General features: G+C 44.0%; 1 protein-coding gene across 1 annotated transcript; it reads left to right on the forward strand.

Annotated features, from left to right (window-relative positions):
- The first annotated feature begins 587 nt into the window (after positions 1-587).
- On the forward strand, positions 588-11,402 carry LOC119577242. The gene is given in 3 exon segments (XM_037924990.1): positions 588-1,957; positions 1,960-2,153; positions 9,321-11,402. Coding segments are annotated over 3 exon segments (1,287 nt in total). The 5' UTR covers positions 588-1,173; the 3' UTR covers positions 9,630-11,402.
- Positions 11,403-12,432: the final 1,030 nt, after the last annotated feature.

Genomic DNA, 12,432 nt, shown 5'->3' on the forward strand with positions numbered 1-12,432 from the left:
TTCCAATTTGCGTCCGGCTTTGAGGTTTTTCGTGAGCTCTGTCTTTTTCTTATTTTGGACGATTTGCAAGAAGAGAACGAGAAGAAAGAGAAAAGAGATGAGAAAAGAGAGAGAGAGAGAGAGAGAAATAGAGATCGAGAGGTGACGAGAGAGAAGAGAACGAGAGCAGAGAGAGAGAGAGAGAGAGATAAGAAAAGATGAGATGAAGAAAGAGAGAGGGGAGAGAGAGATAGAGAGAGAGAGAGAGAGAGAGAGAGAGAGAGAGAGAGAGAGAGAGAGAAGAAAGAGATCACTGCAAACGCAAAGTAATCCATACATACTCACAAAATCCCACCCGCGATTCCCGGCTTTAAATCCTCGCCTTCGGATCCAATCTATCGGGTCGTCGTATCGAAAAGGGTTAAGAGACACTTCGAACCGACCATTTTACAGCTGCGATAAACGAGTCGATTACTTTATTGCATTGTCTATTGGCCGGTGTCAAAAGGAGGCTTGATAGACGGAGGGAAGTGTCTTTGTGGAGAGAAAGAGAGAACTATTCTCTTCCCTTTTTTTTTTCTTTTTTTTGTGTCTTTGTTACTATCCTCCTCTACAAGGAAGTAGGGAGCTGATTTTATGAGCTCTCATAGTAGCAAACCCGTATTTCTTCCCACTTTTTCCTTCCGTCCTTTGCATGGTTTTTCGTTCGAGCCTTTCCTTGTCTTCTTCTTCTTCTTCTTTATCTTTGGTCACGTTTTTTTTTTTCTAAGTAAGAAAACGCGGAAGAAAAGTGTAAAGGATGAAAGTACATGGAGTAAAACAGACGTGTGAGGAGGCATCTTTTTCAAGCCTCGCGATGGCGTTGCGTAATGTACAAAGCATATTCGGTGTCATACGCAGCAGGTGTGACCTCTGGGGCGTTTTGTACGCTTTCTCCTTGAATCTTCTACGCTCCCCCTCGAGCTGCCGCCTTCCTGGGTGTGTCAAAGGGTTTTCAAAGCTCTTTTCCCTTCCAGATCGCCGCGAGCAGCCTTCAAGGTCCTCGCGAGGAAACCTCAACTCTTCTCCGGTAGGGATCTAGGGAGTGAAGGATGGAGATCCTGACACTGGCGGGCGGGCGGTCCCTGCACGAGGAGGCGCCTATGGACCTTGAGCACGAGCACGAGCCGCCTACGACACCACCCGCTGCCCATCATGCTAAGTCACCGCGCCCCTTGGACGAGCCTCGGGGCGGAGCGAAGCCCGAAGTACTTCATCGAGCCTCTGCCGAAGCTCCCTCAGGAGTCCGTCGCCGCCAGGTCACCGCCCTCGTCCTCCTCGACGAGTCACTGCATCCCGATCCCGAAGAAGAGGCACTGCCTGGCCCGCGCGTCGCCCCCGCCCCCGACCGCCGCCTCGCCCGCCGCGCACAGGTTCTCGCCGCCCACGCTCGCCCACTACAGTTCGCTCCCGAGCTCGCCGGAGGTCGCGCGCAAGAGAGCCAGACTCGAGTCGCCCGAGCCGTCGGACGCACGACGCGACGCGAGGCCCTTCCGTCGCGAGGAGGTCGCCGCCGGAGTCATCAGCAGCAGCAGCGGCGGCGGGATGCGGGGCGCGGGGGCGGGGCCGGCCAGGAGTCATGGTGACGTAGGAGCGACCGGCGAAGGCATAAGTCAGTCCGCCATGTGGCCGCAGCAGAGCCGCCAGCTCCCGGCGGACGTCGGCGGAGGCTCCCCGACGGGCGGGAGTCCCCCGGGCGAGGAGAGGCTGGAGGAGCCCAACCAGGTCCTGCTCAGCACCCTCATGCAGCTCCAGAACGCCCAGTTCTCCTCGGGCCTCGCGCACCCCCCCGCGCCGGCCCTGAAGGACACGGACGCCCTCCTGTCGGCCATCCACCAGTCGCAGATGCTCTACTACTCCTACTGCTCCCAGCTCATACAGACCCTCAGGAGCAAGCAGGCGCAGCAGGAGCAGCAGCAGCAGAAGAAGCGGCACGAGGAGCGCAGACGCGCCTGGACCACGAAGCCGCTGCGCTCAAGAGACAGTCGTCGACGTCGTCCTCGTCCCACGATGACTTCCAGACCCACGTGGAGGACTGCGAGGACGCAGACGAAGGCGACGAGTACCTGGATGTCACCGACGAAGACCACGTCGAAGACATCAACTCCATCCTCCGCACGAGACTCAATACGCAGGTGAGACGCTGACGACGGCCGTGTGTGTGTGTGTGTGTGTGTGTGTGTGTGTGTGTGTGTGTGTGTGTGTGTGTGTGTGTGTGTGTGTGTGTGTGTGTGTGTGTGACCTTCACACACACAGTGTGTTTATCTGTATTTGGTTTATTAATAGATGGAAACGTTTGTGTAATATAAATGCATGCAAATCTCTCTCTCTCTCTCTCTCTCTCTCTCTCTCTCTCTCTCTCTCTCTCTCTCTCTCCTCTCTCTCTCTCTCTTTCTCTCTCTCTCTCTCGCTCTCAGTAGATCTACCATAATCGAGAAGAAATAGAGGCACCCGTGTGAAGTGAAAACACCACAGTATTTACGACTGCAGTAAATAGGCCTGATCTTTGATTTTAGGCCTACAGTTTTACAAGTGTATCGTTAAATTCTCTCTCTCCTCACCTGCCCCCTGGCAAGCAATCAAGGACTGTGATATTGCCTTTCTTCCCCTCTGTCAATTACCTTTCTCTCTTTGTTAATTTCTCCTTAATTATGATAAACATTAATGCCAAAATATACATATACACAAAATATACATATAATTCAAGTGAAGCTGCAGTTTTGAGCATCTGTCACTAACCATTGTGAAAATTACCGTCTCGAAATCAATATGGCATGTAAATTAATATGGCAAATATATCTTCCACGTCTGTTTGTATTTATTAATGCGTGGTATATATTCAGTAATATGTGCGTATAGGTGCGTAAATATATTTAAATATGGATAATTTGCATATGTAGATATCAATAAACGTGATATGTGTACACGTGATACATGTACGTATACACATATGAATAGATAGATAGATAAATCAGCTGATAGACAGACAGACAGACAGATAGATAGATAGATAGAACTATAAATACACACCTATGCGTAATTTCTCCTCTTACTCTGTTTTTTTCCTAAATTTTCCTCTTGATGGCATTAAAATGGTCCCACACGAAGGAAAAGTAGGTAAATATAATGACAGCATGACGTGGTTTAAGTATAAATGTTTGAGTGAAATTTTTATTCTAAAAGACCAGTGATTTTCGTGGTCTGATTGATTTTTTTTTTTCGTTCAGTTTTATTTGATTTCACGTTTATTCGTTAATTCATTTACATATCCAATTATATGTTTGGTTTATATAATTATCCGTTGTTATTATCGTTTTATTTATATACTATTACATTTATTGCATGGACCTATCTTGCTATGCACCGAACAATATGTCTGTTTACTGCGTTCGTATTATTTATTCATCTATTTATATATCTATCTGTTTATCTATCGACCGAACAGACGCCCATCATTTTATAAACTATAAAATCCGAGCGTTTAAAAATGCGCCCCAAATGGACAGATTTTTTTTTCATAAAAAAAAAAAAAAAAGTGTATAAATAAATGGATGAATAAAATGAAAAAGAATAAATAATAAATAAATAATTACAATAGATAAATAAAATTGATAATTAGGTAAATAAATACAATAAGATGAATGAAATATAATAATAATAGATAAATAGAGACATCAAATAATAATAATAATAAACACGGTAAACAGATAAATAGAAATAACAAAAACAAGTGAATAACTGCATTACGAACCGCGCGGTGTTGCCGTCAAGTGATCCGCAGAACCGGGGAGATTCACCGCCGGTTCCAAGATGGTCCCAACATCCGGTTCAGGGAAGATCTTGACCGGAAATGTGGGGGGGGGGGAGGGGGAGGGAAATGTAGGGGTGAGGGTGGGGGTGAGGAGGGAGGAGGAGGGAGGGTAGGGGTGAGGAGGGAGGAGGAGGGAGGGTAGGGGTGAGGAGGGAGGAGGAGGGAAGGGGGGAGGGAATTGTAGGGATGAGGATGGGGGTGAGGAAGAGGAGGGAGGAAGGGGTGGGAAAAGGGGGGAGGGAGGTAGCTGAACCCCCCTTGGCAACGTGAGTACTCTGCCTTGCTTGTTTTAGGGGGGGAGGGGGGAGGGGTGTGGAGGGGGGTTTGACACGTTATTATTTTTTATTTCTTGGTGTTATAATTATTGTTGTTATTTTTATCACTATTGTTACTTTATTTATTATTGTTATCGCCATCGTCATGATTATTATCATTATTATTATTATTATTATTATTATTATTACTATTACTATTATACTACATACTACTACTATCAGAACTGCTACTATTACTACTACTACAATTACTACTACTACTACTACTACTACTAACTACAACAATTACTACTACTATTACTATCACTATTATTTCCATTATTATTATTATCATCATCTTTTCACCATATTCACCATCATACCCGTATTTACCATATAGTAAACGTATTCATGTTGACAAACGTTATCAGACAAACGACTGATAACGAAATATCTCTCGTTTTCTGAAGTTATTCATTCTCATTCATTCATACTCTTTATCATCATTTATTGCTCTCCTTCTCCTCCTCCTCCTCCCTTATCCTTCGACTACCCTTTTCCACAATTTTCTCCCCCCAAAAAATAACTATTCCCACATTTATAAGAAATAATTAGGCTTAATGGCCGTCTCTTTGGCAACAGACGCGATTTACGAGTAGGTGTTATAAGTGATGCATCGTTGCAAAGACGCAAGGGCGAAGTACTTTGCAATGGAGTCGGGGGTGGGGGGGGGGGTGGGGGTGGGGGGGTAAGAAAATGCTATGATGTGCAAATGAAATTGAAGGATGAAAGGGAGATAGGGATAGGAAGAGATAGATAGGAAGGGAGAGAATTTTTGTGTGTATAAATTCGTTTTTTTTTTTTTTCGTGTTATTATCGCTGCTTTTCCTTTCTCTCTCTCTCTCGTCCTTATTCTTGCTCTTATTCTTCTTTTCTTCTTCTGCTTCTTCATTATTTCTTCTTGTTCATTTCATTCTCTTTTTCGCATTTTCATCTCTTGTTCCTCAGTTCTCTTTCTTTTCTTCTCGTTTCTCTTTCTTTTTCTCTTTAAGTTTTCTTATTTACTGCGTTTTCTTTGTTTTTTTCTCTCTCGTTTGTTTGTTTGGGAGTGATAGTGGTGGGGGGGGGAGGTGATGTTGCACATATTGCTGGAAACTTCAAAATATTATTTACTGAAAGAAATATATCTCTTTATTACTATCTACTCCCCAACCCCCACTCCCAACCCCCACCCCCTCCCCCTCATCCCCTCCCCCACTCCCAACCCCCTCTTCCCCTCCCCATCCCCCACTCCCCCTTCCTCCCTTTTCCCCAACCCACCCCGTCACCCACCCCCTCTCCCCCTCCCCCACCCGGCCCCCTTTTCCCCAACCCACCCCATCACCCACCCCCTCTCCCCCTCCCCCACCCGCCCCCTTTTCCCCAACCCACCCCATCACCCACCCCCTCTCCCCCTCCCCCACCCGCCCCCTTTTCCCCAACCCACCCCATCACCCACCCCCTCCTCCCCCTCCCCCACCCCCCTTCCACCCCCCTCCCCCCTTTCCCCCTCCCCCAACCCACCCCTTTCCCACCCACCCATCACCCCCCCCTCTCCCCCTCCCCCACCCGCCCCCTTTTCCCCAACCGTCTTGAAGCCTCGGGTAGCGACCATCCGGACAATATCCACTTTGCGGTCGGCATGCTCCAGCGGCGTGACGTAAGCAGTGACGTCAGTAGCGGATCGTAAAGAGGTGCCCAGCGGAAGCTCAAAACCGACCGACAGACCGACCGACCGATAGACAGACCGACAGACAGACCGACCGACCGATAGACAGACCGACAGACAGACCGACCGACCGATAGACAGACCGACAGACAGACCGACCGACCGATAGACAGACCGACAGACAGACCGACAGACAGACAGACAGACAGACACGCATCGGCCGCGTCACCTGTTCGGGCGGTCTTGGCGTGCGCGCGCGCGTGACACCCGGCGGACGGTACCTAAGGAGACTTTTTTTTTTTTTTTTTTTTTTGAGGGGGTGGGGAGGAAGGGGGGGGGGAGATTCGTGTTCTTCTTCTGATTTTTTTGTGTGTTTTTCTTCTTTTCATTTTTTTGTTCTTCATCTCGTTCTTCTTCTTCATCTTCTTCTCCTCCTCCTCCTCCTCCTCCTCCTCCTCCTCCTCCTCCTCCTCTTCTTCTTCTTTTCTTCCTCCTCCTCCTCCTCCTCCTCCTCTTCTTCTTCTTCTTTCTCCTCCTCCTCCTTCATCTTCATTTTCTTCTTCTTCTCCCGCTCTTCTCCCTCTTCCTCCCGGTTCCTCCTTCATCATCTTCGTTTCTCCCTCCTTTTCGTCTCTCTTCTTCCTCTTGGCGGCTCTCTTCCTTCGTCCTTCTTCGTCGATTCCGTCTACTTCCTTTTCTTCTCAATTTCTTCGTCTTTTTCTCTCTCTCTTTCTTCCTTTCTCTCTCTCTCTCTCTCTCTCTCTCTCTCTCTCTCTCTCTCTCTCTCTCTCTCTCTCTCTCTTCTCTCTCTCTCTCTCTTCGTCCATTCTTCCTCGCATATACATATAACAGAAAAAAAAAAAATTATAGAATGAAGGATAGTCAAAATTCGTTCAAAAATGGCGGCCATTTTAGCTTCAGAGAAAAGATAATTTTGATTTACGTTTTTACATTTACATATTTATTGCTCGACAATCTGTGTCGAATAATTGGCTTAATTGGTATATTTCACACCTGCTCGCACGCATACACATATACATAAACATATCCATATATGTGTGTATGTATGTATGTCTTCATGTATGTATGTATTCCTGTATGTATTTATCTCTTTGTGTATGTATGTATGTATTCTTATTTCAACATGTATGTATTCATCTATGTATGCATGTATGTATATATATGTACGTATGAGTGATATACTACGTATAGGAATAGACAGAGATAAGTAGGCAGATAGATATTCATATATTCACTGTTAAAGCCGACATTCTTGAATATTAAGAATATTTATTCGAAAATTTCTTAGGGATAAAAACGAAATTATTTTGGGCTTATAATCCTCGGGTAAGGTTTTGGTAAATGAAGGTAAAAAATAAAAGAAAGAACAAGAATTTAAGGGTAAATAAAAAGAGATAAAAAATTAGGAAAATTAAAAATAAAGAAGATATAGGTTATATGAAAGGAAGTTTTTTATAGATATGAAAAAGAACAGGATAGATTAGGGTTAATGTGAAAGAAAGGAGAAAATATTAGAAAAAATGAAAAAGAACAAGATAGATATAGGATAATATGATAAGAATAGATACCAACTACGAAACGAAGGAGATAAAATAAGGTGATGAATCAGCTAAAGGATAACAGAGACTAAATACGTAACGAAGAAGATAATTAAGAGAAGAAATTAAATGATCTAGAGAGTTATACGATAATAACAGAAACAAAGATATATAACGAAGAAAATTTTTGAAAAACAAGTCGGCTATTGAGATATATGATAAAAACAACTGATCTTCCTGCTACTTGGAAACGAGTGAGAATTCAGATAACAACCCAAGTGTTACTGTTTGATCGACACTCACCTTAATTAAAGGATAAGGAGAGAATTAAGGGGTAAGGGTGGGGGGGAGGGGGGAGGGGGGGAGGGTTAAGAGGGTCATGACATAGAGGGAGAGGGAGAGGGAGCGAGAGAAGGAGAGGAGAGGAAGGGAGGGAGGGAAAGAAGGGAGAGAGAGAGAGAGAGAGAGACAGAGCAGAAAACAGGCATGCAAACAGAGACAAAACGAGAAAGCAAAAAACAAATAAACAAATCAAGATAGCGACAAAACAGATAGACAAAAGAGGCACAGGATGACAGCAACTCCCCTCCCCCCCCCTCCTCCTCCTCCCCCTTAAGAAATGCCCCTGGGCACCCATGCACCCGCGGAGCCTTGGGGACGCAGGAGCCACTTTTTACTGAGGAATCCAAGGTAGTTCTGAACCCCGGGGGGAAAAGGGGGGGGGGGAGGCGTGGCGAAAGGGGGGGGGGGGTAAGGGCAAAGGCAGGGAGGAGGAGAAGGGGAAGGGGTAGGAGGGACAGGGGGGGTGGGAGGGGGAGGGGCATAGGTAAGGGGATAATTGACTCGCTGTTTTAAACTTGGGAAGGAGAGTCGGAGGGAAAGGTGGGTGGGAAGCTGGAAACATTAGTAATGGGCACACAGAATAAAGAAAAGTGGTGTGGTGGGACAGTGGGGTGGTGGGAGGGTGGAGTGTGTGGTTAAGGGATTGACTGCTGTTTTAAATTTGGTGGGTGGTTGGGGAAAGGTGGGTGGGTGAAGCCATGAACTGTTGTGTACCTTTTCGACCTTATTGTATTAAGAAATGTGTGTGTGGTGTGTGTGTGTGTGTGTGTATGTGTGTTGTGTGTGTGAGTGTGTGTGTCTGTGTGTATGATTTTCAGTTAATTTCCAATTTCGTTCATTCATCATCATCCAAAAACCAGACTTACACGCTGACGTATCGTCAAAACAAAAAAAAAAAAAAAATAATAATAAAAAGAAGAAAAAAAAACAATGATAACAGAAAGAAAAACATTCATTGTTCATAGAGTACCTGTTCTAATACCTCCGGACCGATCAGGCAAAAAAAAAAAAAAAAAAAGACCGAGCTGACGTTGAGCGAAATGGGAGTACTGGTTGTAGCTGGCTTGCAGGTGCAAAGGTCATTAAATGGCTAAGGTCCCTCCCCCCCCCCCTCTCTCTCTCTCTCTCTCTCTCTCTCTCTCTCTCTCTCTTCTCTCTCTCTCCTCTCTCTCTCTCTCTCTCTCTCTCTCTCTCTCTCTCTCTCTTCTCTTCTCTTCTCTTCTCTTCTCTTCTCTTCTCTCATCTCTTCCCTTCTCTTCTGTCTCTCTTCTCTCTCTCTTCTCTTTTTTTCTCTTTTCATCTCTCCTTCATTTTTATTCTTATTCTTTCCCGTAATTTTCCTACTTTCTATATGTCTTATTCAATGCTTTATTTAACCCTCTCGGTTCGACGCTCGGGATGCGACGACCGGCCGTAAACTTTTGTTCATACCTAACCTATCTACCAACACCCTTTTTGTTTAGATTATCGTTGTACATAATATATACGTATATGTGTGTGTGTGTAGTTTTTCTTTTTTTATCACATATGTTTCTCTTTTATGAGCGCGATTTTTGACGAGTCTCGTCGCAACCTCCCACATCGATTGTATCACGCTTTTAACGCCGGCCTTTCCCCTCCTCCTGCAGGAAGCGCTGACGCCGTTCGACCGCCAGTCCTCGTGCGCGGGATCCCCCAGCAGCGCCCTGCCCTCCAGCACGACCGGCTTCGACGACCCGGAGGACCTTTCTCCCTCCGACGGCGCAGGAGGCGCCCGGAAGCGCGCCCCTCGCGCCCTCACCGGCAAGCACGTCCGGCCGGGCACCGGGGCGTCGGCCACCACCCTCCTCACCCTCCGGCAGAAGCTGGAGGAGCGGCAGAAGTTCCGCGAGGTGCACGGCGCCGCCCCGACGCCCCAGCCGCCGCCCCGGAGCAAGGCGCGCCCCAAGAAGAAGTGAGGCGGCGGCGGGGAGGCGCTGTTGCCGCGGCAGATGTTGGGCGCGACCTTGCGGGCCGGGAAGGCTTCGAGGGGCGTGTCGGTGCTCAAGGGTTTTTTGCCAAAGACGACGAGGGAAGCGCGCAAGGGGGACATTGGCCGTGATTATGGACGCAGAATAAGTGGAAGGGAAAGAGGAACTCATAGCGTAGACGACTGGAAAAAAATACTATCGGAAAAATATATATATCTATCAGTTGCCTTTCACTTCCCAATATGCAAGAGCTTGTGATATTGCAAAACAAATGCCTTCAATTCTTGTCAAGTTGGGTCTCCTGTGGGCATCCCTGACTTTTCCCTGTTCAAGCATGGAATGCATACTGGACTGTAACTTGCAAGAAAATACCCAGTCTACAGGAAGAACGGTATGCAGGCAGCCACATCGATTACTGCAGTGTTATAAGCCAACAAATGGTTTGATAACAACCAATGGTGACTCAGCAGTGTTATTTCAGTTAACACCGCGGGATAAAACCACAGTGATACAAAAATAGTGGCTTTTTAAGACCAAAGAGAAAGAGAAGGTTACATCATCCTACTTAGCGTACTCGTGTTTATAATTTCAGTGTCGAAAAGTAGTAGATAACATAACGATTAATTGGATAAGTTGCGATATAAGAAAGATATTCTTCCCGCCTTGAGATGGCGATTCGAGGAGGAAGAAGTTGCCAGATCGTAATTAATGATCCGATTAAAAACGTGTACTGCAACTTCGAATATTTCTGTTCTCGGAATTTCCTTGTTCCAAAAAAAGAAAAAATGTTTTTGTATTCTTATTGTAGCATTTACAAAAAAAGGATTTCAGTAGAAAAAAGACGACTACCTCTCTGGTTTTAGAAACAGCCTGATGTGGAATTCCATTCAAAGTTGGAATGTTTTGGTGTTGAGAAAATTGCATTGCTAAATAAAAACTCATTTCGAAATCATGTAAAGGTTTCTTGCACCGAGTTCTTGCACTAAAAACGAGGCTACAGCAAAACATATCATTTAGATTTAAGTTTGATTTCTTTGGACTATAATAACTGAAAAAAAATATATATATAACGAAGGAAATCATTACATTCCAGAATTCATTGTCATTCCTAGTAGATTTATGAATATTTTTACCGACGTATTTTTATCCGAAAGAAAGTGAAGATGAAAGGAAAGTTATGATGACCAGTGAGGAAAAGAAGTATTTATCCTTCTCTGAAGAAGAAATAACAACAAAAAGGAAATAGAAAAAAAAGTAAAGATTAATGGTCATTGGCAACCGTGCTTCGTCTGGTGAGTGAAGACGACGAGCGTAAAGTTTTAACGATTTTTTCTCTCCCATATATATTATAATTCCCTTTGAAATTCTTTGTGTTGTTTTCCACCTTGAAATAATCATGTCGGGCATTGTCTTGTGTTCTCTTGGCTTTAATTTTCATCCTATGTTTTGTAAATACCAGTGTCGCTCATATTTAGGTTTAGACATGTATCCCCCTTGTAAATATTTCACGTAAAACTCACATATAACGAATTACTGAGTTATCTTTCATACATCGTTTGGAATGCTACCATGTTTCCATTTTTCGCAATAATAATGACGATAACGGTGATGATAATGTTGATATTGATAATTCAGATCTCTCAGTTAAGCAGAATATTGCTGTGTCATGAAACATTTTTTTTTTTTTACCCAAGTCTGTTTTCTATTCTTATATATCTCTCTTGTTCTTTCTTTCTCACTATTTGTCCATCTATCTATCTGTCTGTCTATGACTGTCTGCCTCTCTCTCTCTCTCTCTCTCTCTCTCTCTCTCTCTCTCTCTCTCTCTCTCTCTCTCTCTCTCTCTCTCTCTCTCTCTCTCTCTCTCTCTCTCTCTCTCTCTGTCTTTCCCTCCCTCCCCCCACTCTCTTCCTCTTCGTCTTCCTCTACCCCCTTTCTTTCTATCCATCTATCTATTTCTCCACCATTCTCACAATCCATCTATCTATTTCCCTATCTATCCTTTTTATCTCTATCCACCCCCTTCCCCTTCATAAACAGAGTATGGTTACAGAACTGCCTAACCGCTACCTCCTCCAGTGCCCAGTTAATCCTTTGATGTCTAGTATATGAAAAAAATGTGTCTATAGATATGGTGATTTTTATATGTTTATATCAATAAAAGACAAATGTACTTTTAATGTTTCTTTCGCCTTTTGAGAGGATTTTATTGATCCTGTCCTTATTTATCGATGCACGCACGCACACACATATGTGTGTGCGTGCATATATATATATATATATATATATATATATATATATATATATATATATATATATATATATATATATATATATATATATATATAATATATTATATCATATATATATATATATATATATATATTACATATATGGCATTGATAATAACAATTAACCAATGGACATATAAGCGGGAAAACAACAACCAGGTTCCGACCGCCTGGGAACGTCCCACGCGCCAGAACCCAACGCCTAGCACATTTCACAATGCTAAGAACCAGAACGCTTAGAAGACAAAGTGACTCAGCTTACCAGACGGGTCAAGGTCAAACTCTCCGAATACCTATATTCCGGAGGTAAGGTCAGACCTGATTTTGAATTGATTTAAGGTCGCGTCAGACAAACGTGCTTAAACTTTGGCTTAAATATATTTCTTTTTGTAGTTATATATATATATATATATATATATATATATATATATATTATATATATATATATATATATATATATATATATATATATTTTGTTTTTTGTGTGAGTTGTGTGTGTG

Source organism: Penaeus monodon, chromosome 9 (assembly GCF_015228065.2).
Source record: "Penaeus monodon isolate SGIC_2016 chromosome 9, NSTDA_Pmon_1, whole genome shotgun sequence".
Classification (NCBI taxonomy): domain Eukaryota; kingdom Metazoa; phylum Arthropoda; class Malacostraca; order Decapoda; family Penaeidae; genus Penaeus; species Penaeus monodon.